Genomic DNA, 26,147 nt, shown 5'->3' with positions numbered 1-26,147 from the left:
ACTAGATTTGAAACTCAAGTAGAGACATGAAATGCTGCATCGTACTAAAATTCGTTGTTCAACTTGAAAGTTATTATATTGGGAGAACAACGATAGATAGATATAAAGATGTTCCAAGTCCTGTACTGACTATTCCTTCTTCTTCATGCTCATCAGGGCCTCAGCAGCTGCAACTTCCTCTGGTCCAGTAGCTTTTACTGCTCTAGCGGCTTCCTCCGTAGCAGCGTCCTCTGCTTCCTTCATCTTCTTCCGTATTTCTGCCCAATTCTTTTTCTCCTCATCCGTTTGTTGCAAGTTCCAGTGTACCCTCAGGTAGTTGATCGCAATTTCGACGAGATCAGCTTTCCCGGTAGGCTTCATCCGAGAAATATAAAGGGAAGCCTGCGCCATATCTCGCTTGTCAACAAGACTCCTGGACGTGCCGATGATTATACGACGTTTTACACCAAAATGTTTCGATCTTGATGCAGATATTTTGGTATTGGTAAACCCATGCTCCGCTGTCGAATCAGGGACTGCATAGTATCCATCGTGGGTACCGAGGTATATAATCCAATCTTGGTCGGTACTCCATGGTGCATCACTAGCGTAGTGTTTGATTGTCTCTGTAGCCTTAGAACGGCCGTCAGGAGCTTGAAAGTTTGAACGCCGAAATATGATTTGTATGACACTGTCTGGAAATAGTGATTAGTCGTATGTCATGCATGCGGAAAAGAGACAGCGGACCTTTGGTGTCTGCTCGACTCAGTATGGTATCCGCTGCTGAAGAGCTTCTGCGGATAGGAGGGGTGGCCGCGATCCCGAGGACAGTTGAAAGGAGAAGGAAGGTAGAGAATAGATGAAGCTGGACCATATGCATGATGATAGTTGAACAGTCAAAAGGATGGAAGGGCGATACAAGCTAGAACGTTCAGTCAAGGTCAATCACCGGTGTGTCAGTTCAAGATGGCCTGCCGAAAGTACGTTTTTACTATGAGGAACTAAAAGAGATAGAGGGGTCAGACACAGACAGTGAACGAAATGGACGTGTTGCCGACGTACCGATCCAGCGTCCGGTGTAATTCCTCCTGTTTTGCAACTTGAAAGTGCCCTTATAGTTAAGAAGTGCACGGACATACATAAGAATCACATGAACATACCGAACCAGCGCTTTTAGGCTTTATGACTTCTGTGAAGAGCAGGTGAAGAGGGGGTCAGAATGTTGTGCACGAAAACGAAAGTATTTATATGTACTTATGCGCAAGGTCCAACAAAAAGATTCAGGATGAGCTTGTTTCAAGCTGTTACACACGCACGCCCGACGGTACTTAACTCGATCGCCTTATACATACTGGCATGGTAAATTACCTGTTTGGGAATCGGACCTCGCCAGTATAATTTCTATCCTATCCTCTCTTTGCAGATTGTTAATTGGATTGGCATCCTAAATGTGCAGTAAGACAGAGTAAGACCCGCTACTAAATAACGGCGCAAACCTTCAGCCCCCTTCAGCGCGCTTGGGAGGGGATATGTGACCCCAAACAATTCACTCGATAGGATGAACGTGAACACGTTGCCGTTAGGGTCCATCAATGGGTCTCGGAGCTGTGTTATGACATCCGAGTCGACGCAGGAATGATATTGAGATTGTAGCGGGATCATGCCGCTAGACATTCTCAAAGAGAGTGCCAGATAAGTAGGAGATGTGTAGTTGAAATGGGAACAAAAGTCGGAGAATTGTAATTTTTATAGATCCAGCAAGGCGACTACGTGGAAGAGTTGAAGATGGAGCAGCTAGTGCGGCCGGTGCATAACGATGATATTTCATTGCAGTATGCGATAAGAATTTGAGGAGAAACTGGTAGCAGACTGGGGGCGGCTTAGTCACTTAGCTGTCTGACGCTATCATCGCCCATTCCGAGGCGGAAATCAGGGAAGTGTATTAGTCGGAGATCAACCGGAAGGATAACAAGGCATGGGTTTCGTGCTTTTCCTCAAAAAGAATAACGCTCGCCACTCTTTAGTGTTAGGATGTGTTTCTTTTCATGACGTAGAAAACATATACCGACACGCCCTTCCAAATCAGTGTCTTATGTGTTCAAGGCCTTCTGAGTTATTTTTTGAATCCAACAACTTTTGGGACCTCTGGATGTGTCACATTCAATTTCTGTAGACCTTTCTCCGTGTTCACCATAACTATATACAATGCAAGTACTGACCTTGTAGGACATTTTCATCTTCCACGAATTCCGATCTCACAGGCATATTCTAATTGTACCTGGTATCCTATCCTATCCTGGTAAAAGAGGAACTCCCGTCAGATCGGAATGCTAACGAAACTATTCTTGAAACTCACGAGCGTTGAGTGGGCACTCCGAGTGTACCTTCTTGTTGGCTGATGGTTCTACAGTTATTCGTTTGCTAAATGACAGATGACGAAGTTTCTCACTGCGGAGGAGCTTGATGGGATGCGGGAAATATTCTATGGGATAATTGGACACAGATTGGATGAAGTGAAAAGGCCGTCATCGAAACTCAACCTAGGTACTCCACTTCTAGATCTCCATCCGCCTCGTGTTATCAGAATAGTTCGTTCCCCAAGAGCTGTAGATGTCAGCTCAACTGCAAGTTTTAAAAGGACACTTACAAAAGGGGGAGTAATTTTGATCCAGTCATAGGATCGATTGGAGTTGTTGGGGATGGCTAATCGGCGAACGCAGTTATTCGCAGTCATTGAATCTAATTCCACAAGGGCACTTTCCACACACATCGGGTAATGTATTACAAAATCAAGCGAAAAGTTTAAGTCTGGTGCTATCTTGTCGGATTGAGTATGAACGAGAAGAATGTTCAAAGGGCTTTTCTTTGAATCTTTGTCTACCAAGTACTTGCTTGGGATAAAGAAAACAAAAATTCTGAAGACGCGGTAAAGAGACCAGCCGTGGGAATGTGTTTATCTCGAATGGGGATAATGCGTCGACTATTTTTGGAAGCTGTGTCATCATCGATGACCTGAACGCGATGGCATTGGACCCATGCTAAGACTTTTGATTCTCACTTTCACGTTCATTCTTTGACCACGACCATCCGACACTACAAGGGAAATAACGACCACTAAATCCGTACTCACCCATCGCAAAATCTGGTTGTTTGGAATGTTCTTTCATTCATAGACGCCAATAACGAAAAACTTGATAATACGATCACAATGGAGGTACAAGAACCCTTCCCTCGAGCTCAGTCTGTAATGCAGACAAGGAGCTCAGGCTTCCATGTGCGTGTTCTCCTTTATACCCGACGCTTTGGCCTTACATTTCAATAGTCGAAAGCTAACAGAATATTCAACAAAGTGTCGAATTTCAAAGTCCGGCTTCTAGGCAACTCTCGTACCGTTGACAGTACCAACGACAGAGGCAAAGGACCATACATGTCGATGAATATGCCTACTACATTTACTCGCGAAACGAGGTCGATGGATTTGAATTTACATGTAGCTCAGAAACCGTACATGTCACAACCAGTGCTTGATATTCGGAAAAGGTTTGACAATGAAGACCACGATGAAGGAGATAGCACTGCGAGCTCGGCGCAATCTATGCACCAACCCTCGCCTTCGAGGACCGATTTTGTGAAGCCTGAAAATTTGCGGCAGCAGCAAGGCAAGGTAGATGGGTTACCAAACGTGAACGAGGCGAGCCAAACGACGTCATTTAATTCTGGCTTGCCCAACTCGAATTCGAGCACTGTGAGGATTAAGCAGAGATACCAGGCACGTTTGGAAGGTTCTACTGACTCCTCTCTGTCACAATCCAATCGCCAGGTGGAAAGGCAAGGCAAACAACAGCAGGAAAGATCTTCGATTGAAGCCCAACGGAATGAGGTCACAGATTCATCCTCTTTCAACAAATCACGTCGCAATCCTGAACTGCCAAATACATCAGGGTCAACATTATCCATTTCGTCCTCGGCTACAGTCACACCACTCAGTATGAACTCTTCGGAAAAGCCTCTTCCGGTGCTTATCGCATCCCCAAAGCATCCCAATTCATCGCAACCTTTATTGTCTTCCCATTCACCTATTACTTCGCCCACATCTACTTCCATTATCTCTCCTCTGGACAGTTCGCAGAATAAACTGAGCCCGATTACATCTCAGTCTTCCCAGAGACCTGCGACATCACCCAATACACCTCCAACGACGTTCATTTCTTCATCGTATCCTTCTCGTCGACCATCTGCACCTCACCTGAATACAGCTATTCTCACGACGTCTTCTTCTCGCCGACCGTCTGCGCCGCACTTGAATACTCCTCTTCCGAGACAGAGATTCAATCTGTTGACTTCCGACAACGAAAGTGCCTCGGCACGGTTGTCACCTTCCATAATAATTCGGCAACCTGCATTACCCATTCTCAATTTACCCAAGTTGAACCTGTCTCATGCCACAACAGAGGCAGATGATGGTAACTTGGGCCCTCTGCACTCGAGAATCTCTGCGAGCGAAGGCACAGGTGTTGCAGGGTCGTCAGCATTTGCTCGAAGAATGAGTGGGATGGCCAGTGGCAGTAATGGTAGTCCCGTCGTCGAGAGTAGAAGAATTTCCGTCCATGCTCAAAGCAGAAGAAATCTACGTGAAATGCCAGCACTCCCTATGGCAGGTAAAGATCAACGAGACAACGAGGATGATCATGAAGACGTCGATGGTGATGCAGACAGTAGTGATGACGACGAAGACACAGACGTCGACGTAGAAGGTGATGGCGAAGCCGAGGATGACGATACACGGTCCAGTACGGAGAGTCAGTTTCATACTTTACCACTACCGCCGCCGCCACCAACATTACCATCGGTTCTCCCGCCCGTGAATCTGACGAAAATAGACTTTTCTTTTCTGAATTTCGATCCCAAGGGTAAACAACGAGCAAATGACGATTCAGGCAAAACTCCTACAGCTTCCTTACAAACCCCTCGTTTCGGCTCTCATAACGATTATTTTTCGGCCCAACACTACGGGTCCTCTGGTAGTGGCGAAAATAGCAATCCGAATTCTAGTAACGGCACGCCACGGATTCACTCTCCTGTCCCAGGAAAGACGCCTTCGGCCATTCCTGCAAGGACACCGAAAGCTTCAGAATTCACTGTAAATCGCACACCTCTGCCTGTGCGGCCAGGGATCTACCAGCACGCATCGAGGAGCATGATTGATATTCCTGGACTCGGCGTTGGGTCGGCTGAAACCAAATTGATTAAGGAGGACAAGCATGCCGAGGCGAACATCAATGTTGCGGATAGCTTGACGCCAGACGGGGTGTTGGACCATGTTGGGGGTATAAAAAGGCACGAGGCGCAACCTGAGGTTGAGCTTGGTACGGCTAAGGCTTCAAGCTCCACCACATCGACAACCGCTAGTATCAACGCCACGTCTGTCCACTCCTTGCTCGACGATGTCACTTCAGAGCCATCGATTGCCACAACACAAACTGGACCTGTAATGGAAAAGACACGCAAACCTCTTTCTTCCCGCAAAGATGCATCATTGATCACCGAAGAACCTCGCGATCCTCATGCAAGGAAAGATACGCTAGCATTAGGTCCTTCGCCTCATCTATCCATGGAGGAACATCTTGCACATATCCAGGCTCCTGCTCGTCTACCTCCGCCTTCCAATTCCACTGAAACTACTGCTGCTGCTCGTAACGGCCGTCCTTCCAGTACAGGATCGCTCCTCCGTCGTAGATCGATGCCGACCTTTAATGTAGGATCGCCTCCCCCACCTTATCCTAGCTTTGTGTTGGATTATCCTCATAGTCAAACCTTTGCTGCAGCTCCGCTTCCCCCTCCGCATCCATTTGCTCAGCATGTCCGTCCTTCCCCGTCACCACATGCAGAAGAGGGTAACGAGCGTCTACCCGCGTACTCGAACGATATTTTCCTGCGCGCCATCATGCCTCGCAAAGTCGAGTTTGTCAGTCCTGGCGTTCAAGCTAAAGACAGGAAGTGGCGGAAAGTTGTTTGCGAACTCGAAGGCACGGTATTCCGTGTGTATCGATGTCCACCGGAATTTACTGGAACAGGCAAAGTTACTGATTGGTGGGAACGCAAGGTCGGTGTTGGTGATATGAGTGTCGGTGTTGGCGTTGGTGGATACCCGTCGACGCCTGCTGGGCACGGTGGGACGGCGACAATTGCTGGAGCGACGGGTAGTATGACTGCAGAGGAGAGATCAAGAGAGCAGGAGAGATTAAGGCAGGAGAAGATTGATGGTGAAAGGGGCGGAAGAAGTATGGTTACGCAGATTGCGCTACCTCCTCCAACGAACGTTCATTTGGAAGTGTCTGCGAGTAGTGCCCACTCGTCTCGGACCAGGGATAGACCATCTTCACGATCTGTGTCAAGGTCCGTATCGAGGTCGAGACAGGATGGCGATGAGTCCCCACCGCAGCACCGGTCTCGACTGGTCAATATCTTCAAAGCACCTAAATCTCATAAACGTACACAAAGTGAATTCCTCAATGTACCCGATAGTCATCCTAATAGTGGCCCTTCTACTGCGCGTTCATCGTTCAATATTTCGAGGTCACCGTCGAGACCTTCGTTTGGAGATTTGCAGGAGAGTGCAATGAATAGGGAGAACAGCTTGAACTCGAACTCAAATGTTTCGAATATGAGCGCGAACCGCGGCATGGGCTCGACGATATCAAGTTCAAGTCTTTCCGTTTCTATACCCTCCTCGGCCTCTGCGATATCCTCATTAATTTCTGCGTCCTCGAACCTTGGCACCGCATCTGGGTTGTCTTCTGCTGTACCGACGCCTATCACATCCGCACCATCTTCGACCTTTCCGACGAATCGGTATCCGAACGGAGTCACCTGTCCACCGCCAAATAAGGATGATTTGATTCAGTCGTTTACGCTTCAACACGCAGAGAGTGGGCTGGGAAATGATTATTTGAAGAGGAAGAACGTAATTCGGGTGAGGATGGAAGGGGAGCAGTTTCTTTTGCAGGCACGAGATGTAACAGCTGTGGTGGATTGGATTGAGGTGGGTAATATTAACTCGTTCCTGTTAACTTCACAGCAGTTGGCTCAAAATCATGATGCTTGGTTTTCCTAGGGCTTACATTCCGCGGCCAACATTGCGCTAGATTTAGATGAGCGGCCTATGCCGAGAGGTCCGTTGTTTCCTAGGTGAGTTATTCGTGGTTTTATCTGTGTTTGTCAGAAATTCATTGCTATTGATCAAAGGCGAAGACGCCGAAGACCGCGAAGGACCAACGATGTCGGTGCTCCAAATGGTGCTAATGCAACTGATAGTAATACTGCTGCTGTATAATCTCAATTCCTCATTGCATTATGACTCACATCTTTACACCTTTTTGCATCGGGCTTCTTTCTGGACTTTCCAACCAATTCTCAACGTCGCTCAGCTTCAGACTACTTTACATACCTTTCGTTGCTTCCAATAATGTTTCCACAGCCCACTGCCGCTGCACACTTCCTATCACTTACACACGAGACACTTGTATTCTTCGATTCACGGTAAAATTTGCTATGTCCTCCAAGCGTGTTGTACTCGTATGTACATAGCTTTCTGTAGCAATAATATTATGCATGTCCGCTCAACGAAATGTTTGCTAACTTCCTTCGTTCACGTCGTTGCCAGTAACGCCGGCCTTTGTTTGCTACCCGTGAATAATCCCACGCTCTACTCCGAAGAATCAGCCAAAACCGGCAGAAGTTATCTTGTACTGCCCCAACAATCGATTATTAACCGCTTCCTTGTCTTCAACGTCCTCGACAGCCGGCTGCTCTCCGACGAGCTCCTTTGACCACTGATATCCGCCTTTTTCGAGTCTTTTTCTTTTCTTTGTATAAAGGTGCACCCGAAGCTTCACCCTGTTTGCCAATCAGAAAAACTCAACACGCCGTCCCTTTTTCCTTATCAGAAGTTTTACGACCACCCTTAAAAAGCGCCTGAAAGGACCTGTTGGGAAGGATTTTGACTGTTAGAGAGCACTTTTTACGGACGAAGCCATGGCGGATTCAGCGACGGAAATCGATCTTGACTCGGTCATCGACCGACTTTTGGAAGGTGAGCTGGCAATCCTTATTTTATTCTTTGGCTTCTAGGAATCCTTCGTCCAACTTCTGGTATACGCTGGACCATTTTCTATGTTTTCATGGATGGAAGGAGTGGTGGGACGAGCAACTGCATTGAGGCAACTGTATTGAGATGACGAACCCTCTTTCCTCTTAGCGCAGCTGCGCTGATTTAGTTACTGACTTTTAGTTTTTCAGTACGAGGTAATCGACCTGGGAAACCTGTTCAACTACAGGAATACGAAATCAAATACCTTTGCACAAAGGCGAGAGAAATATTCATAAACCAGCCCATCCTTCTGGAGCTTGAAGCGCCCATCAAAATTTGTGGTATAGCCAACATCAACTCTTCTTGATGACCTCGCTGACCTTTTACTAGGTGACATACATGGTCAATATTATGACCTTTTGCGTCTCTTTGAATACGGCGGTTTCCCTCCTGAAGCAAACTATCTTTTCCTTGGCGACTATGTGGACCGAGGCAAACAATCTCTCGAGACGATCTGTCTTTTACTCGCCTATAAGATTAAATACCCCGAAAACTTTTTCATTCTGAGAGGGAACCACGAATGCGCGAGTATCAACAGGATATATGGCTTTTACGATGAATGTGCGTGATTACTGTGGGCTCCATTTGAATGTACTCGCTGACACTGCTCAATTTCGGCAGGCAAACGTCGATACAATATCAAGTTATGGAAAACGTTCACCGACTGCTTCAACTGTCTTCCAATTGCTGCTATCATCGATGAGAAGATTTTCACAATGCACGGAGGATTGAGCCCCGACTTGCAGTCGATGGAACAGATACGGAGAGTTATGCGGCCTACAGACGTTCCGGATACTGGTACGTGCCATTGTCATGTTCTCCTTCAATAGGTCATTAACTTCCGCTATACAGGTCTCCTCTGCGATCTGTTATGGTCAGACCCTGATAAAGATATCACAGGATGGTCGGAGAACGACCGAGGAGTGTCTTTCACATTTGGACCAGATGTTGTTTCACGTTTCCTCCAGAAGCATGACATGGATTTAATTTGCCGGGCACATCAGGTTCGTTACTCGTACAAGCTTGGATTTCATCTAACATTCTTTCAGGTCGTCGAAGACGGATATGAGTTTTTCGCTAAGCGGCATCTGGTGACGCTCTTCTCGGCGCCAAATTATTGCGGCGAGTTTGACAACGCAGGTGCGATGATGAGTGTCGACGAAACATTGCTGTGTTCGTTCCAGGTATGTTCTACTTTTGCCAGCTGACTCTGAACTTGGAGTTAAGTTCTTTCTTTCCAGATTCTCAAGCCAGCAGAAAAGAAAGCAAAATATCCATATGGCGGAATGAATATGGGCCGACCAGTAACACCGCCGCGCAAGCAGAAAAAGAAGGACAACAAGATGGGTTAGGTTAACTCAATGGAGTTACACCGCGATTCAGCAACGCCATCCACTATCAATGTCGTTGTGCTAGGATCGCCTGGCGCTGTTACCAATATGTCGCATCGCCAGTAATTCTCCTTCCGTCGACCGTCGTGACAATTATCCGCTTTGGTTCTCCCTTGCCCTCCTTCGAAAGGTTCTACCTTCCCCGTTTTGGTCTAGGCACAGGCTGTGTATTCTCTATATTCTTCTTTTCTTCAAATTCGAGTGTTGGATGATGGTATCTGCTTTTGTGGGCTATGTATGGGAGGGGACGTTCCCGTTTTTCTTTTGTAATGCATTGCATGGTGATACAGGAAGTAGTGGATGTGTGTGCGTGAGAAGGTTCTGCGCCTGAATAAAGCTGCAGAAGGCAAGGAAGCATTGTGATTTTGATGATGGCTCTGACGACAAGGATTGTTGGGAAGAAGAAGAAAAAAGCAGAAGATGACAAGACACTTCATTACCCTCGCTTTCCATTTCCTCTGTTTCTATTTCCTACCAAGGCATTCTGCCTTTCTTCCCGTACTCGATCGTCGCCGTATTCTCTGGACATTTATTCATCTGTGCATCCAACGCACCGCTGATGATAAACGCCCTTCGCTCTTTCCTACCCTCTTTACAACGCCAGTCTTGTACAATATTACATCTTCATCTCTGCTGCAATTACTAGTATATCCAATCTTCCTGTTTTCCTGATCTGCTCATCACTTATTGCCATAGAACTGTTATCCTCTCAGCTTGTGTCTTCCGCGTTTCTCCGTCCACGTATCACACTGCATTCTAACCTCTACCCTCCGTACCCCTTTTGAACCTATTATACTTATTTCTTACGGCCCCCTACCAAATAGTTTGTACCTAGGCATATTGTCCAAATCTCGTTTTTCTATATCTAACGCGGGCACCACACATGAAAATGTAATGTAAGGACCGTATGACAGATAATCAACCTCATGCCTCCTCGTGTTCCTTATGAACCATAGACAGCCTGCAGGACCTTTATAGGTACGGATTCAATTAGCTCCGTCGTATAGACTTGGTTAGCTTGAGTCGCTGGGAGCCTGGCAGTTGCCACCAACGAGAAGCTGTGATATTTCACGATCACTAACGTAAAACCATGCAGTTAGAGCCTAATCCATCCGAAGAAAGTGAGGTTTGGTGCAGATGCGAGGTAAGTTACGCGCTCACTATCATAACGTAGAAAGAAACCATTGTGGCCCCTTCAGCCCAGTTCGTTTTCGCGTCGGCGGTCACATAGCTCACGAGAAAGCATGCACCAACCAAGATCATTACTTCAAACTGATCTCCATATGAAAACAGTTCAAAATCTGGAATCATCTTCGACCATAACGTTTCCGTTGACCCACTCACCAAATAGTAAGGACATTGGCTTATTGTTACACTAACCCGTTATAATCAGTGACGGCACCCAAAAAAGGTTGAATTGGATGGCCATATGAATGGACCGTGCCTTCGCCAGAATCAAAGGCTGGGCCGGCTGTCCCCGGAAATGGCGGACGATACAACGCAGAAAGCGACCGATCGCTAATAGCCCGTCTGCGCTGTATGTGGCGAGAGGTAGAAGGACGCCGAACCACCTAAATATGATGGAAATAAGGAAGTGATTTCGGGTAAATAAGAAAGCACGACACACTCTTCCGGAATACGGCCCTCTGCTCGTACGATATCAACACTATCGGCGAGCTACAGATCGAGTTAGGCTCGCGTTAGATAGTCAAAAACAAAGATTTAGACATACGAATTGTGTTGTAGGAGCGATAAACCCGATGGTTACCACAAGCAACAAAATACAAACCCAAAGATTCACCTCGGGCTCTTTTACGAGAAGGTCTTTCTCTTCCTCGATGGTGCGTTTGGAAGTGTCCGAAATTTATCATTTCCGGGTGGATTGTGTAGAAATACTCGAGAAAGTATATATCTGAAAGATCAACTCATTCAGTAAGATTTCAGCATTTAAAAAATGAGGATAGTACGAACGAGTAATGAAGAATAACAGCCAACCCGCGACTGATCATAAGGATTTTTCCCTGAAGCAAATCCACATTTGAAGAGGGCGTCATTTCTTCATGTATTGTCGTATATAGCGCAAAGGGTAAGACCATGGCAAGTACGCTGAAAGGTCAGTGAGGAGTTGACTTGACTGTATCGATTGTTGACAAACCCCGTAATCAGCAATGTATGATTGAGTTGAGCGATATGAGGGTTGAGTTCTTGATAAACGAGCTTGGCCCCACCAATGATGAAAGTTACACCAGGCACCAGGAGTAGATGTAAAAGGGTAACGCCAATCAATGTGGATTGGAGAAGTCGCAGCCTAAGAAGAGTAAGAGGAATCTGGGATGGTCAATATGCTCTCAAAATCACGCACTCGCACTTGGTAAACAGCACGAAGGCCAAAGAAGCCTCGACGGAGCTTATTCAGTAAATGTTAGTTAGAAGCAAGAACAAATTGAGAAAGACTGAGTTACTCACTTGCTGAGCATTATAACGATGAGGTCACCTAGATCTTTTCCACAATATAGACTCATCTGTTCGCCACCATACTCTACCAGACCCTCCAAAGGAACAAGCGCAAGCAAGGACACTGTTGTATAGATCGGAAAAACAACAACATGTCAAGCAAATTCCTACAAGAAAAGGTGACGCTGAACGGATAGAGATGTTTAGGGTGTTCCACATTCTCATGATTTAGAAAATGTGCAACCCATGCAAGCGGTATAAAGAAAAGTAATACATTGAGCCCTTGGTATCACGGTTTTCAGAACTAAATTTATAGACAAAGAAAAACTCACAGGAAGAGAACATGATGGCTCTCAAGCTCTTCCAAACACCTATATGGTTTTCCCGCCCTAGAAATCGAGATTCAAACCAAGAGCGAATGTTTTTCATATTCAAACTTGGGGAGGGAGGTTGTAAAGTTTGGGTAGAAGGGATTGCTCAAGGGCACTTGTAGCACGCGTACGATTCGGCGCATGTTCGGGTATGGGTGGGATTTGCATTGAAGGTGTTGGGGACTTCATCGGGCTGTGTTCGGCCATTATTTTGGGAGCGCGCTGTGGATAGTGCAGAGAAGGAATTTCTCTAGCACATACTTATACTGAGATAGAGCACCACTATAGTAACTGCACAAAAGCCCGAAGTCACTAAGGATACTCGGAAACACGGAAAGACCAATATATTGACTAGCACAGTATACGTACACCGATAATTGAATCAGAGGCGTTGGCTGAGAACGAAATGCTGTGTCATTTGTAGTAACTCGGCAGTGGACAGTTTTAAGTTGTGGAAGGACCTGAAAGTGCTTTGAGTAAATCAGGAGGACAATTTGAAAAGCACGAACGTATTTTAGCACTTTCGTCAGCACAGATTTCTTCATTACATGACTACCTCATCTCCGTAGATAAAATCATCTACTAGGCCAGCGACCCTCTTGGCTACTCCCGCAGAGTATTTGTATCCTGTCCCACCCACTCCATATGCATGTACAACCTTCATCCCGACCACAAGCACTTCCTTCTCGACCCTTACACCACCTATCCTTCCAGGTCGAATACCCACCATTTCCTCAACAGTATCGAGATCTTCCACTCTCTCGGGGTAGGCTCCAGGGATAGTGATTAGGCGGGCACGACGAAGGATTTCGGCTCGTAAAGCTGGATCCAGCACTGTAGAGGTGTTTCCTGGTTGGCTTATTCCACCAATGACAGCGGTGCCGTCCAATCGAGGAATAGAGTATGCGTACAGGTCTCCACTAAGAAAACGAGTAAGCACGGGAAACATACGTGGGTACACCAACCACCACACCTTTGGCATATGACAGTGGTTTCCTTCGTTCGGACTAGCATTGTTTGTCCCCTTGACTCTTCCACCAGCATGTCTTCTACACCCCCGAGATATTTAGCACCCACACCGCTGGCGTTTACTACGACATCAACTTGCGGCACAATGTCCCTTACTTCAGAGATGTGTGTCAGCTCCTTCCGTACGAAACTGGTACCGGAAGACGAGAGACGGTTCTTGAGCCATTCAAGATAGGTCAAAGGAGTGACGACGACAGTTCTATACTCAAAGCCCAGAGTGACACCCCGAGGAAGCTCGGTAGAAGGTATTTGCTTGCACTAGACATTGAATGAGCGAACCGCACATGATGGGAACAGGAGTACGACACACACTGGGCATGAATTCCTTGTACCAAACTTGGCTTACGTCCATCACTTGGTCAAAATAATCGATGCTCTTGATGCGCTGAAGACATCAGTGAAGTATCAGAAGCGCGTATTATCCTCATAAAACAAAAACACATACTTTCAGCCCAGATTCCGGATCTGTTTCTGCCAGCTTCCACATATACCTGAATGACTGTTTTTGCATCTCGATGTCTTCATCGGATGTACCAATATGTGGCTATCTAAATCAATCTCATTTGAGGAAATGCATATGTACAACCGGACAAACACGCCAGCCAGCACCAGCCCTGCACAAGGTGAGGGTGTCAGCTTTGCAAAACTTGCGCCAAACATGCATTTCCTAGAATCACCAAGGCGAAGCCCATCCATGCGATTCATTGTCACCTACCAGGTCTCTGGCAATGATAGTAACGTCGTATGTTCTTGATAATGCAAGCGCAATAGATAGTCCTGTTACTCCGGAACCGACGACGGCGACCGAAGGAGGCACTGAGGAATGTCAATCAAGATACAGCGCAAAAAATAGAGGCTCCCCACTCAGATATGTATCCTGATTCCCAAGACAGGGAACTAGACAGTAGACTGGTGAAAAGTGAGCCGCGGTACATCGGTCCGGACTAAATAAAAGCAAATCGCATGCGTGAATTTTTCTCCTCATCCCTCTTCGTCTCTGAATTATTTCTAGACTAGTCCTGGCATGCTTCACTTATATACATTCAGGCCGGCCACTAGCAACCTGTACCTGTACCTACCTGTACCCATGATATAGTAAATCCTTATCAGGTCATTTGGATCCAAAACTAATGCGATTTTCTCTTCTCAGATTGCCCTGCTTCGAAATCATAGAATCTGTCCGCCAATACTGAATTCAGCCTGACTGAAATGCCTTCAACAGGAGAAATTGACTCATGCAGTAGCGCTTATCTTTCCAATCGACTCGGACTTTCTTTGGTCCTCACCGCAGACGTCACTCGCCAATTGTTGGTATAAGTAGGTCTTGAAAGCGATCCCCCCTTCCGCGTTGACACTTTCCTCAGCGTGCAGCGTAATGTCCGTTTTTACGATGAGCCTCGTTGACCTCTCCCATCCATTCGATCCAGAGCGCATGTCGATTCCTCCAGGCCTTCCTCAGTTCATTTCTTGTCCAATCGCTACCGTTCCGAAAGACGGATTTAGTATGCATACGGTCAGCTTCGGATCTCACACAGGAACACACATCGATGCGCCCTCACATTTCATTGCTGATGGGAAAACCATCGACCAAATACCTCTTACTGCTCTCGTAGGATCTGCTGTCGTCCTAGACTTCACCTACAAAGGTCCCAAAGAAGTTATCACATGGGCTGATATTACAAAAAGTCCCCACGCTGACAAGATCGAACCAGGGATAATCGTTCTGTTTCATACTGGGTGGTCGAAACATTGGGCCGCGGCCGAGCAGATATACTGGGACCACCCGTATTTGAGTCCTGACGTCGCAGAGCAACTCATCGCTCGCGGTGTTTCCGTAATCGGAATCGATTGTGCAAGCCCAGATAAATCACTGTTAGAGCCCCCTTGGGACTTTCCCTTCCATCTTGCATTCTTAGGTCGCGGAGGGTTTATCGTCGAGAATCTAACAACTCTGGGGGAGCTGGGGCCAAAAGTCATGGTGAATCTTCTTCCGATAAATTTGGTTGGGTGTGACGGTGCTCCGGTACGAGGAATCGCGTGGAAATGAAGCTGCATAAAGGTTTTCGTGGCACGGACGTTTTAACGGTTTTCCTTTCGTGAGCATCTTTAGCTCGTAAAGATTAGGCCCTATCTCATGTATGATTTTTGTATTTCTCTGAATAGTTTCAAAAAAAATTCTGTTTGTACCTGCCTAATGTCTGCATCCGTGTACGTGCCTCGAAAAGCCCGGATATTATTCTAGCCTCTGCAAGCTCCATTAATTGCCAAATATTCGAGATCTATTCGAAGAAGAATTATCAGATAACCTTGAAACTTTGTTCAGCCAGTGGACCAACCAGCAGATTATCATAGGCTCTAGATTGCCCCGAAAGCAAATTCTGTCCCATTGATGTGAATGATCTAGTCCGGAAAACCTCGTATTAAAGAGCCGAAGTAGATATCTTTGCTCCTCCATTGATCTCAGCTATGAATCGAAAGCGAGAATTCATTGACTTATCGCATCCCCTCGACCCAAATAACATATCTCTCTGGCGAACAATGCCACCTTTTACATGTTGCCCCATAGCGACTATCGAGAAGGACACGTTCAGCATTCATACGATATCCATGGGTACACATACGGGCACTCACGTCGACGCCCCATGTCACTTCATCCAAGGTGGCAAATCCATCGACCAAATCCCCATAGATGTCCTGCATGGTCCTGCTCTACTCATCGACCTCACACATAAACGCGCACATGAGAGTATCTCCTGGGCGGAGGACCTCTCTCCCTACGCGGAACAAATGCAGCCTGGTGTGATCCTCCTTCTGCACACGGGCTGGTCGCGATATTGGGCGAAGGAGGGGCAAGAGTATTTCAAGCACCCGTATGTGGAGCCCTCAGTAGCGGGGAAGCTACTCGAGTATGGAATTATGGTCATAGGGCTGGATGCGCCGAATCCAGATGTGACGGGCTCGGGAGGACATCCATTTCATGAGGTTTTTCTGGGAGGCGGGGGATACATCGTTGAGAATCTGACAAATTTGGATAAGCTGAGAAGCATGGAACTTATGGTCAACCTCCTGCCAATCAATATCGTTGGCAGTGACGGAGCGCCGGTGAGAGGTGTTGCATGGGATGAAGCCGAGCAGAAATGAATCTTCTCCCGGGGAATGATGCTGGTCAAGCTTAATTTCTCCCTCTCCTGCCACTCGTGTCTACGTCGTACTACTTAACTATCTGATGGGTTTATGGGATTTCACTTGTATTGTCCGCCATTCTCGATCTTTATATCAAGGATAGCATGACCTTGCAACAGGCCCTACAGACATTCGAAGTTCTACTTTCATCAATAATTGCACTGGCGACTCGATAGTCTGAGTCCCCTCATTCGAGTAGCTCAGGATGTTGAACCATGTTACATAAACAAGTTTTAAGCGTGGCCCGGGGGCAATGATGCTCGAGTGAGTGTAACGAAGATTGCAAGGTGATTGCAGCTATTGACAGCGATTGTGAGGGCTGTTCGGTGTTGCGATGCTCGTCGAATTCACATGTTTCTGAAATATGTGCGTAGGCATCTCACACCTTCCTGTACCTTTTCTGCCTATTCAGAACAAAACTATTCCTCTTGGCATCAATGACTCTGCACCTTGGACTGCTCCATTTAAATAAACAAGCTGTGAACCTGGCTGGAGTGCGGTGCGAGTTTTGTTTTGCGAGCCACCGTGGCGTAGGCCCGGGTTCTGAAGCTTGTTTAAACTTAGAGAGGTTTTCATTCTGGGCTTAGAAGGGCCTAGATACTGATCAATCTCATCGCATTTTCGCCTCCAACGTCCATCATGACCGACATGATTAGTTCTGCACACCAGGCTGAATCTGAAGCTCTAATCTCGTCGTTTTCCTCCTCTCAAAAACTTGGCTATATCTCAGAAGAATCGGAGAAACCAACGCCTGCGACACCGACGAAGCCGAATATGTCGTTCAAATTAATGGTGGCTCATATCATACATGGGTCCCTCTTAGTTCTGCATGTTGTGGCTCTCGTCGCGTCGATCAAAGGCTGGAATATCCCGGTCGATTTCTTAGAGGTGAGGATGTCAGTCCACATAAACGTTTGATCAATCGAATCTTTCCAGGTCTTTACTTTCCAATCAGGCATCACAGCAGCTCCTCAAGTAGCTTTCGTACTCATCAATGGCATACTTATATCAATCGTCCGCGATATTGCGATAGACGCTGACGTTAGACATCGTCAGTCATGTTGATTCTGTCGACGTCCTATCTCCCAGAAATTGCTATATACTTTCTACAGCACCTACCCTCGGCATCCCAAATCTCCGTCTCAAAGCCACCTCGGCCTCGTCCCTCCCCAGGACGCCGACATGGATGATGACCACTCCACACCCTACATGCGTTCCGCACCCTACCCGAATCCCGATCGACTCAATTCTCAAGAAGACCAGATGGTCGCTGATCCTCTTTCGACCGACATAATCAACCTGTGGACTGATACTTCGAGACAGCATAGGGAGATCTTCACAGAGGTGTTCAGACCAGTTCCAAGTAATTTGGTGAGGGACTGGGCGCGGTATGATGGTGGAAGTTCCGATCGTAAGCCTTTTTCGTTCTTGCTACTTTTCTGTCACGTTGAAATTTTCTATACCAACTATGAGGATTTTCTAATTGACGACAAGGGCTTCGTCGAAGGTCCTGATTGAGCGGGGTTAAACCCGACGCTGCCGATTTACATTTAGATGATATGTCAGAGATTAGGATTTAGCGGAGTGTATGTATTGTAGCGAGGAGTAAAGTATGAGGAATCTGTCTGGATCATCGGTATGTACCATCTACTTATGTTACATAGACTGTACCGGAGTTCAAAATGTGAATCTTGTACATCCATATGGCTAGGTGATGGCTGCTGTTTTAATGATAGAAAATGAGGTCGGGTGGCCAGGGTGTGGCGATGATAACTACAGGAGGCCCGGAGAGCTTATATATGTAAAAGGTTTCTCGATGAGTACATCGCACAGTTTTAGCGGAGACGATATCCGGGATGGCCATTGACTCGGATTCAGAGACAAAATATACAGTAGCGACGGATCCTTTTCTCCATGTTCGATTTCCGCGGAATCCACCCCAATCCAAGTCTTTTGCCTGACCTTGAAATATCTCAGTTTCCTGAGGCGAAGATTGATCAGAAGAAGGAAGCCCAGGCTTACATTTGCCTGGGCAAAGCTGTATATATCAATTGTGATACTTTATCACGCAAAGCTCTAACTGGCGTTATGAGAACAATTTTATATTTATATGCGTTTACTGTAGCTCGGTGTATTCAGACTGATGCAAAATTTGTTCATGAATCCAGTTTATCATACTAAGAAACGAAAACGGGTTAGCATAAAAGTTGAGAGAGAAGGTAATCAACGTACACTAGCGAGGCTTGCTCCATGTCTCTCCAATATCTGGGCAAAGTCTGCAACTCCATGGTAGGAAAAGGACAGGAATAAAGACCGGTAAGTATTTGAGTCTATTTTTCCATCAAAGTGAGCGGTCAATTCATCCGTGACTTCAACAAACCGTCGATCAAGAGAATCAATAGAATCATGCCACTCTTTGAGTATAGGCTGGCAGCACTGCAAAAATAAACCATAATCTTGCCGATGGGAAGGTGTCTTTGGACTGAGATTTATAATGCGCGAAGTTGCGAAACTTCGCCATGCGAGGGGCCCAGCGACATGATTGCGGAGCTGTTCGAGCATGTCCGATTGATGGCTTGGGTTGAAAACCGCCGCCCATTGACCAACATAGTAGAAGGAGGCAAGATCATCCACCGTAGATTGAATATATGTCCTGGGCAAATACAGGCTTTCTCGTAGTTTGTCTGACATAAACTCGAACGTTCCCTGCGAAAGGGTCAGACTATAGGCCATGGTAATCAATAAGATCTACTGACGGAACGAGTGCCATCATGGTTTGCATCAAAATACGTCTTCCAGTCGACAGCCATGTCCCCGTCAATGATAAAACCCAAGCACCTGGTGTTGACCTTCAGCTCAGCAAGCGAACTCTCAAGACGTGCAATCTGTTCGGTAACAGTAGACGGTAAGGTTTCCGATAGGGATAGTGTGCCTATAAGATCCGCAATATCTGATTTGAATTTGAACGAGGGCATTTCGACCGGGTTTTCCAATCTAAGAACATTCCCAACACTGACATCCCGATGTTGAAGCTCCTCCTGGCATATCGCGAGCCATCCTGCAATGGTAATCAGTAATAGCCCTACTTCAGAGCAAATGGCCACAGACCTAGCATTGCGTGCAGGACGGCTGTAAACAACACGAGCGGGGTGGGAGAGGAAACCAGGGAGGTTCCAATCAGTTTCCCAACGTGAATCCAAAGGCTTCGATATTCAGGCAAGGGTGTACTATGCTTTTGGCGTGGAAAAAAAAGGTTCCAATGAAATTCTGCCACTCCTTTCTTTAATTCCGTCTCGGTTGGAAGAAAAATGTCGTTGGAGGTAGGGATTCCATGAGAGTGATTTGCTGGAAAAGAATAATGGTGCTGCGAAGTTCCGAACTTGTCACCACACACATTGAGCATCCGCGCTTCCGGGACTGAGGAACAACCTGACCCAGGATCGCGTTTTGGCCATGCAGCTTTGATAAATCCATGGGAAGTTTCGCCTCTACACGGATTCAAGGGTTTAACCAAGATCATTAGCTCCTGCTTCACATCTTCAAGATCTCGAGTAGGCCCATATACAGCAATCGGCGTAATAACGAGAGTTGATGGGTCAGGGATATTTGATGCCTGTGTCTCTGATCGAGTACGGGAATCAACCTGATTGCTGGAACTCTTTTCAGAGTTCACAGGTGCTTCTACTCCCTTCTTAGCCTCAGCATTAGCGACGCGTGCTGAAAGTCTCAGCTGGGTGACTGGAAATAGAGGAGTTGTCGCCACGGGGAGAGGAGAAGTAGAGACATCCTTTGGAACGCCATACGATATCCGTATAACCCGATTTACTCTACCTCTACAGCAGTTACCATCATGAAGAATTTCATCGACCTTGGCATCGACGTAATCAGGTTTATCAGAATTGTCGACTGGGAGCTTGAACTGCCGTTCATTGCACCACGCTGCAATACCGGCATCTCTCGCATGAGAACAACTGAGGAGAGACAGGAAGACATGAAGGAGGGATTTGTGTGAATCCTCGTCACACAGATCAAGGGGAAGAGAGGCAGATAGGCCTCCGCGATGGAAGATAAGAAACCTGAAGGTGCCCTCCTTGTGGTTGTAACCAAGTACCAATGAATACTGCCGAAGCGGAGACGTACTGAACAGACATCGCGCGTAGGTCGCGGCCTGACAGACTAATTCTATCCAGTTGTCCTTCACTTCTACAGGCAGCAAGATGGGTGACATATTCTTGTCGGGTGGATTCCAGTAAAGGCGAGCGGATTTGACCTTACAGTCATCACTGTCGGCGAAGGCCATAAACTTTTTCCCTCCCACTAGATCCGGTTTCACAGGAGACGCCCCATCCACACTATCCTGGGTCTCCTTATCGTAAACAATGAACTCGAGGTCGTGAAATGGGCCTTTGGTGTAGCGATCGTCATTCGTAAGTTCTTCCTTGCAGACAGAGACACACGCGTTTAAAAACTGAGCCAGTGGAGTATAGAACGGACGTTCGTCAGGGCCGCTGGGCCATTGGATATCCTTGAGTCGTGGTCCGAGCTTCATTACAGCGTTTTTCAACTTTTTCATGAACCCGGGCGAATCAGAAACACAGGCGTAGTTGCCTAGATGGTCAATAACTTTGTCATCCAGGGGAGCAATGCGTTTTTTAGGAGATAACATCCTCGCAACGCGATCCAAGGGGAACTGCCATGTCTGGTCTCCGAGCTCTGCACGCATAACCTTCTTGAGATCGGCCTGGTGACTGGTGGGGGGGCGTATGTACCCCTTGCTTGAAAGAGCTGCTGTGGGTCCGGAGAGGAGTCCCAGATACTGGAGACGAGATGCTTGATCGAGAAGGAGTTGCGGGAGGGGGAGATGATGTGGAGAACTTGGACTTCTGTTTACTTTCTTCAGGTCCCTCCTTGGAAGTGGTCTTTCTGTTCGTCATGAGTGGCGGCTGGAAAAGAATCCAACAAGCGCCTGAGTCGACCAACATGTGACCTCGTTTATTGCTTATTGCTGTTTTCACAAAAGTTGGCGCCTCGGTCACACGCTTTACTTTTTTGCTTCAAAATGATCCCAAACGAAAACATTGATATTTCTCTACCGATTACTGTAAAATTTAGTGCGTTGACAACCTGTAGTATAACTTTAGAACCCCCCATAGTCATTCTTCAAGAATACAAAATTTTACAAATCTCAAGCTATAAAATGGTGCCAAATGAAACCACCAATTACTGTAATTTTCTCTCGTCGTAGAAGACACTGACCTTGTGCAGTCAGCGATGGACGGAGAGCCGTACATCGCTTCGAGGTTTGCGGCGTCATTGAGAAGGAAAATGTCCAAGGGTAAGTATGTTTCTCAAACAGGGATGTATCTCTAGCTTAATGACTTGCCTTATGCAGAGATGGTCCTCTCTCTGGCCCTCCCTCACCGCCAACTGGACATATTTTCGATCACATACAGAGGCTCTCTACAAGGCTCTCAACACTTGAAACGTATCGTCTTCTACCTCGGAGCTTGCGCAATTTTGCAAATCACTGGGAGCTCATCTATTTTCGGTAGTAGGTCAAATTTATCTTGTGCTCTTCTTCCTATCTCCTACCACGGAGCGCTCTAGGGATGTATCATGATGAGAACCCAACAAGCACACTCTTTGATGTCTGGTGGCCATACATCATCCAAGGCAGTCGCTTCGGAGAGTACGATCAGCTATGGTCATCAAATGTAAACATCTCATCAGCGGATAAACGATTGTTCCCGCCCGCAGCGATGGTGTGTTGAAGTTATACTGCTGTGGTGCTCTTGCTCATATCACAATGTGGAATAGGTTGCCGCTCAAACTATGTTCGCGGGTCGAGTGAACGACACCCGCTATCCTGGTTTACAGGGACGGTAGGCACACTTTTGAGCCGAACTTACTTGACGATTTACTTCATGAGTAGACTCATACACGACACTACCAATCTGGAAATGGACTCCCGAGTAAGTTTTCGCTCCCTATCTCATAGCTTTGTACGAAGCTCACACCGTTATCACCAGCTCAAGTTTTCTTCCAACCTTGGGTATTTCCCGCAAGTTCTACAAACATCGGACATCATCAAGTCATCATGGTCATTGCAACGCAGAGGAATCAGTCCCTGCTCACCGATGTCAACAATAGCTTGGGTAATCTACTCAACTTCACCACATCTCCAGACGAAACAAGCTGCTTCGAAGATCTATGCCACGCGTATATCCAAGCAATAGGTTGCACGTTGACGAGCCAGAATTTGACGGCTACGATCGATACTCAAAGCCGCCTGCTCGATCCACACACAGACGTTATACAATTAGAAGGCCCCGAACTTCCGCATGATGATCATGCATGGGATGAATTCAGTTGGGAGGACTCAACAAATTTAGCTGGCATCGATAGACAGTTCCTCCTCGCATTTTCTCCTACTTCGTTCTACAATAACACTTTGACTTCGGACGAGTCGGATATATCGATTCCTCTACCGGTTGGGAACCCTGAACAGATCCTGTCAAAAATGCTCGATGGTGATCTCTTCAGTCCATTCGCGGGAACCTCCAACTCCATTTCAAACGCCAATTCTCTAGTCGAATTCCAAGGCTCTCTGGAGCGGTTGTATGCTAGCTACCTCTGGAACATCAACCGCCTCTGTTCGCCATTTGACTCACTCCAGCCTTATTGGGAGTACTGTGGTCAATACTGGGATGAGCCGTATAGCTCCGCTGACCTTGTATTGGAGTTGCCACTCTCGACAGGATTGACAATCGTATTTTGGAGAGCGATTGTCAGTGTTGCATGTAGCGTGATCATGTTGTTGCTGGGCTTTGCGATTTTGGGGACAGCTGTGGATCGGGAAAGGAATATACCACCCCAGGGTCAGGGATTCTTAAACACAGCCCGTCTTTTGAAGGGATCCACTATTCCTGAGCTCGTAGCGGGAAAGGCGCTGACGGTGAAGACGTCGCGGAACCCTGAACCAGAAATATTGGAAGCAGTATTGACTCATCGCTTGAGGTGAGTCTGCCTCGAGAAATTCATATCGAACCTGAAAGCTTTGCATCATAGTTATAGGCACCATTCTAAGGACGGTTCAGCAGGAGGTTTCTTGGATGTCGATGATTGACCGTTGCTATAAGTTGTAGGAGAAATATCATCGCATTGGGGAGCAAGAACGATGGAGGTAAGAATCTGGAGACCACGACCGACCGGAAATTGACGATAGGGATTGGAATCGAAATCCCCCAGGTTTACGATATTCTTCATGAGGCATCATCCATCGGCTTGTCAACAACAAGAGTTTATCGGAAACTGCCTCAGAGGGGTCTGCTTGGAGGGAATGAGTGCATTCAACCCCTAAACATCCCGCGGATTCACCCATCGAGAATCTGTTCGTTATCGACGAGTAAGATGCATGCCTGGCACGACTTGATTATAAAGATGCGGTCAAAGCGCAAAAAATCATGACATGAATGATACATGTAGTATTGTCAATCTTAAGAGCTAACGGCAAGAATGGAATAGCATGGGATACATGGAAAAGCACATTGCACCAAGACCTCGTCCATCCGCCTTGATCTTATTCCCTCTCGTTCTTTTTTGATAAATCCAAGTCACTTTCATACCAAGCCGACGTCGCACGATATTACATGATTCAATTGACTGTTGTTATACGACGGCACGAATGGCCTTGTGTGGGTTTTGCCCGGAGAAGTTGTGCTCTGGATGGACGATGCTCAAACGAATGAGTCACAGTCTGGTTGACGTCCACGTCGAGCACTAGCGTAGTGATTATCATCTGTGATATCATCTGCGAATTGAAAGCCATTGTTCAGGGGAAAAAAGACCGGATTAAGTTGAAGAGTCCTCTTAAAAGAGAACCTTTCGGAGATTGAACACTCCGTTGAGTGTACGTTGCTGCACGATTTACGCAGTCAAGTCAGTCACTGTCAATGGAAGATTGCATAGGGCGTACCCCGGACGTACCTCATACAATTAAAGTTCGACTTCTTATGTTATCGGAATGCGAGGCAAGCCGAGTTGGGAAAACAGTTGTTTGATTACACGCTGTGTGCATGTGTATGAGGGCCAATGAGTCAACACCGAACATGAACAAGTTCCTCGAACATTCAGAATAGAACAGATGTTGGTGGTAAGACCGGAATTATGACGACAGAAAAGGCAAAGTGAAAGGAGATCGCGTTTTCGAAAACCTAATTCTGTTGGCTGATACAGTGGGGATAGTAGATTGTGTATACGGAAAGATGCGAGATGAAGCGGCATATTATTTAGCTAATCGAGGATGGGTCCATTTCCGAGTCAATTTCGTACAGATTACTTCTCCTTTACAGGACCTGCCCGCCTAAATGTTTGTTTTTGTCCGAAGGTGACAACACAGATTTATAACGTCAGATTATATTCGTATTCTCCGTTCGTACTCTGAGCCATCCAAAGGACGATAGCAGAGAGCATGAGGAGGATGTTTTGGGTGACGTTGGCGTAACCATAGTACTTGAACATTTCTGCGTAGTCGTTGAGAGCGTACTTCAGTACCAAGATGGTCTAAACGGAGAAATGTTAATGAAAAGTAGGAATCAAACGTGCGGGTATACACGTACGACACTGCCAGCCAGGCCACCAGCCATCAGAGCAAAGCCAATAAACAGGAATAATCTCGCTCTCCATACGGCTCTCGAGTCACCAAAGCCCTCGTCGCCTTTGATACGGTCCTTGTCGATAAGATTAACGACAAGATAGCCCAACAGTGAACAGATCCCTGGCACCCAATCGACGAAAGTTACGTGCACAGGTGGCTCATCACCCCATGGCACACGGGCGTGTGCGGAGTAGACAGCAGCGTCTAAGAATGTCCAGTTCGCAATGGCAAACTGAAGCATAAGATGAGCTATTTTTCTAGGTAAAATTGAACGAGATAAACGTACAAGTGCTCCAGCGATGTAAACTCCAACAGTTCTTTTGTATTTGTCCAAGTGAAGATCGGGGAAAGGATTTAAACAGACACGACGAGGGTCATAGTTGGATCTGGGAAGAGCCATATTTCTCTCTAAATGTATACAAGAGTCGAATGAAGGTGATGAGAGTCGAGATCCAACAGTGACTGAGCAGCGATGTGGTGGCTTAGAGCTGTGAGAAAATATTGCCGTATGCGTTCCAATTTGGGTTTCACTGTCAGCTGTTTGCTCGTCTTCGTGGTATTCTACTTCAGTGACGATCTGAATTTCTACTGGAGATGTGAAGCTAGTGAAGCTGGGGGTATCGGAGTTGCGTCGGAAAATGGACATGGTGTAAGTGCGTATCGCAAGTTCAGATACTCAGTACATACTCAGCTTTATAGCTTATTTTATGTACGTTCACCACTTTCTCAGCGCTTTAGCCAATAAACACCCTGATTCAGATCGTGAGGTACACGGTGGAGGTAGGTGGCGTCAGACCTCCGGGGTCCTGAATCTCTCTTACATAACCTTTCCTTGTGCCGAGGGGTCCCATTCTGCTTCTACTAGGTTTCGAGCTATCGAAGCACACAACTTACATACATGATAACTGCTGAAAAAATCCTAGGATCCCAAATTT

The 26,147-nt window shown here is 46.7% G+C and overlaps 12 protein-coding genes across 12 annotated transcripts; 7 read left to right on the top strand and 5 right to left on the bottom strand.

The window, feature by feature from the left end:
* Positions 1-81: 81 nt before the first annotated feature.
* On the bottom strand, positions 82-1,425 carry C8R40DRAFT_1110109 (uncharacterized protein). The gene is made up of 5 exons (XM_046228315.1): positions 1,234-1,425; positions 1,042-1,168; positions 964-980; positions 727-901; positions 82-674 (listed from the first exon to the last, which is right to left on the bottom strand). Exons 2-5 carry the CDS (start codon positions 1,118-1,120, stop codon positions 130-132), a joined length of 816 nt encoding a protein of 271 aa, XP_046085332.1. The 5' UTR covers positions 1,121-1,168; positions 1,234-1,425; the 3' UTR covers positions 82-129.
* A 1,543-nt stretch (positions 1,426-2,968) lies between these two features.
* Positions 2,969-5,977, top strand: C8R40DRAFT_331825 (uncharacterized protein). The gene is made up of 4 exons (XM_046234733.1): positions 2,969-3,253; positions 3,302-3,859; positions 4,016-5,509; positions 5,704-5,977. Exons 1-4 carry the CDS (start codon positions 3,188-3,190, stop codon positions 5,713-5,715), a joined length of 2,130 nt encoding a protein of 709 aa, XP_046085331.1. The 5' UTR covers positions 2,969-3,187; the 3' UTR covers positions 5,716-5,977.
* Positions 5,978-6,661: 684 nt separating this feature from the next.
* On the top strand, positions 6,662-7,171 carry C8R40DRAFT_1048016 (uncharacterized protein; the record flags this gene model as incomplete). Its single annotated transcript, XM_046224473.1, has 2 exons — positions 6,662-7,021; positions 7,094-7,171. 2 exons carry the CDS (start codon positions 6,662-6,664, stop codon positions 7,169-7,171), a joined length of 438 nt encoding a protein of 145 aa, XP_046085330.1.
* A 740-nt stretch (positions 7,172-7,911) lies between these two features.
* Positions 7,912-9,566, top strand: C8R40DRAFT_331713 (Metallo-dependent phosphatase-like protein). The gene is made up of 7 exons (XM_046234732.1): positions 7,912-8,071; positions 8,278-8,406; positions 8,459-8,689; positions 8,750-8,926; positions 8,981-9,132; positions 9,178-9,312; positions 9,370-9,566. Exons 1-7 carry the CDS (start codon positions 8,014-8,016, stop codon positions 9,478-9,480), a joined length of 993 nt encoding a protein of 330 aa, XP_046085329.1. The 5' UTR covers positions 7,912-8,013; the 3' UTR covers positions 9,481-9,566.
* A 966-nt stretch (positions 9,567-10,532) lies between these two features.
* Positions 10,533-12,551, bottom strand: C8R40DRAFT_1070377 (uncharacterized protein; the record flags this gene model as incomplete). Its single annotated transcript, XM_046226222.1, has 10 exons — positions 10,533-10,622; positions 10,681-10,796; positions 10,900-11,090; positions 11,147-11,196; positions 11,252-11,353; positions 11,650-11,827; positions 11,882-11,926; positions 11,986-12,097; positions 12,306-12,362; positions 12,476-12,551. 10 exons carry the CDS (start codon positions 12,549-12,551, stop codon positions 10,533-10,535), a joined length of 1,017 nt encoding a protein of 338 aa, XP_046085328.1.
* Positions 12,552-12,888: 337 nt separating this feature from the next.
* Positions 12,889-14,178, bottom strand: C8R40DRAFT_1047710 (uncharacterized protein; the record flags this gene model as incomplete). Its single annotated transcript, XM_046224458.1, has 6 exons — positions 12,889-13,259; positions 13,310-13,631; positions 13,684-13,758; positions 13,819-13,917; positions 13,969-13,987; positions 14,051-14,178. Coding segments are annotated over 6 exons (1,014 nt in total), but the record flags the coding sequence as incomplete, so codon positions are not given.
* Positions 14,179-14,362: 184 nt separating this feature from the next.
* Positions 14,363-15,663, top strand: C8R40DRAFT_331659 (putative cyclase). The gene is made up of 4 exons (XM_046234731.1): positions 14,363-14,468; positions 14,524-14,690; positions 14,738-15,469; positions 15,537-15,663. The coding sequence occupies exon 3, from the start codon at positions 14,749-14,751 to the stop codon at positions 15,418-15,420; it is 672 nt and encodes a 223-aa protein (XP_046085326.1). The 5' UTR covers positions 14,363-14,468; positions 14,524-14,690; positions 14,738-14,748; the 3' UTR covers positions 15,421-15,469; positions 15,537-15,663.
* Positions 15,664-15,839: 176 nt separating this feature from the next.
* On the top strand, positions 15,840-16,514 carry C8R40DRAFT_1047811 (putative cyclase; the record flags this gene model as incomplete). The annotated part of the gene is made up of 1 exon (XM_046224463.1): positions 15,840-16,514. One exon carries the CDS (start codon positions 15,840-15,842, stop codon positions 16,512-16,514), a length of 675 nt encoding a protein of 224 aa, XP_046085325.1.
* Positions 16,515-17,699: 1,185 nt separating this feature from the next.
* Positions 17,700-17,951, top strand: C8R40DRAFT_1008801 (uncharacterized protein; the record flags this gene model as incomplete). Its single annotated transcript, XM_046222826.1, has 1 exon — positions 17,700-17,951. A coding segment is annotated over one exon (252 nt), but the record flags the coding sequence as incomplete, so codon positions are not given.
* Positions 17,952-18,329: 378 nt separating this feature from the next.
* On the bottom strand, positions 18,330-21,431 carry C8R40DRAFT_1265875 (uncharacterized protein). Its single transcript, XM_046233923.1, has 5 exons — positions 19,665-21,431; positions 19,313-19,614; positions 18,789-19,262; positions 18,579-18,733; positions 18,330-18,518 (listed from the first exon to the last, which is right to left on the bottom strand). The coding sequence occupies exons 1-4, from the start codon at positions 21,277-21,279 to the stop codon at positions 18,713-18,715; spliced, it is 2,412 nt and encodes an 803-aa protein (XP_046085323.1). The 5' UTR covers positions 21,280-21,431; the 3' UTR covers positions 18,330-18,518; positions 18,579-18,712.
* Positions 21,432-21,827: 396 nt separating this feature from the next.
* On the top strand, positions 21,828-23,682 carry C8R40DRAFT_1171764 (uncharacterized protein; the record flags this gene model as incomplete). The annotated part of the gene is made up of 7 exons (XM_046231760.1): positions 21,828-21,891; positions 21,949-22,107; positions 22,164-22,318; positions 22,374-22,438; positions 22,489-22,528; positions 22,567-23,573; positions 23,631-23,682. The coding sequence occupies 7 exons, from the start codon at positions 21,828-21,830 to the stop codon at positions 23,680-23,682; spliced, it is 1,542 nt and encodes a 513-aa protein (XP_046085322.1).
* Positions 23,683-24,956: 1,274 nt separating this feature from the next.
* On the bottom strand, positions 24,957-25,612 carry C8R40DRAFT_1048071 (uncharacterized protein; the record flags this gene model as incomplete). The annotated part of the gene is made up of 3 exons (XM_046224477.1): positions 24,957-25,118; positions 25,175-25,444; positions 25,499-25,612. 3 exons carry the CDS (start codon positions 25,610-25,612, stop codon positions 24,957-24,959), a joined length of 546 nt encoding a protein of 181 aa, XP_046085321.1.
* Between the last annotated feature and the right edge of the window lie 535 nt (positions 25,613-26,147).

Source organism: Lentinula edodes (assembly GCF_021015755.1).
Source record: "Lentinula edodes strain Le(Bin) 0899 ss11 chromosome Unknown C8R40scaffold_22, whole genome shotgun sequence".
Taxonomy (NCBI): domain Eukaryota; kingdom Fungi; phylum Basidiomycota; class Agaricomycetes; order Agaricales; family Omphalotaceae; genus Lentinula; species Lentinula edodes.
This window is presented reverse-complemented; position numbering and strand designations above follow the sequence as displayed.

Coding starts and splice junctions, on each gene's coding strand:
- C8R40DRAFT_1110109 (XM_046228315.1), bottom strand. CDS start 1,120: ATGTATGTCCGTGCACTTCTTAACTATAAGGGCACTTTCAAGTTGCAA. Junction 675..726: donor GAGTCGAGCAGACACCAAAG/GTCCGCTGTCTC, acceptor CACTATTTCCAG/ACAGTGTCATACAAATCATA.
- C8R40DRAFT_331825 (XM_046234733.1), top strand. CDS start 3,188: ATGGAGGTACAAGAACCCTTCCCTCGAGCTCAGTCTGTAATGCAGACA. Junction 3,254..3,301: donor CAAGGAGCTCAGGCTTCCAT/GTGCGTGTTCTC, acceptor ACATTTCAATAG/TCGAAAGCTAACAGAATATT. Junction 3,860..4,015: donor TTGAAGCCCAACGGAATGAG/GTCACAGATTCA, acceptor GCATCCCCAAAG/CATCCCAATTCATCGCAACC.
- C8R40DRAFT_331713 (XM_046234732.1), top strand. CDS start 8,014: ATGGCGGATTCAGCGACGGAAATCGATCTTGACTCGGTCATCGACCGA. Junction 8,407..8,458: donor TGAAGCGCCCATCAAAATTT/GTGGTATAGCCA, acceptor ACCTTTTACTAG/GTGACATACATGGTCAATAT. Junction 9,313..9,369: donor CATTGCTGTGTTCGTTCCAG/GTATGTTCTACT, acceptor CTTTCTTTCCAG/ATTCTCAAGCCAGCAGAAAA.
- C8R40DRAFT_331659 (XM_046234731.1), top strand. CDS start 14,749: ATGTCCGTTTTTACGATGAGCCTCGTTGACCTCTCCCATCCATTCGAT.
- C8R40DRAFT_1265875 (XM_046233923.1), bottom strand. CDS start 21,279: ATGCGTGCAGAGCTCGGAGACCAGACATGGCAGTTCCCCTTGGATCGC. Junction 19,615..19,664: donor CGTCCTGCACGCAATGCTAG/GTCTGTGGCCAT, acceptor TTACCATTGCAG/GATGGCTCGCGATATGCCAG. Junction 18,734..18,788: donor ATGGAGCAAGCCTCGCTAGT/GTACGTTGATTA, acceptor TTCGTTTCTTAG/TATGATAAACTGGATTCATG.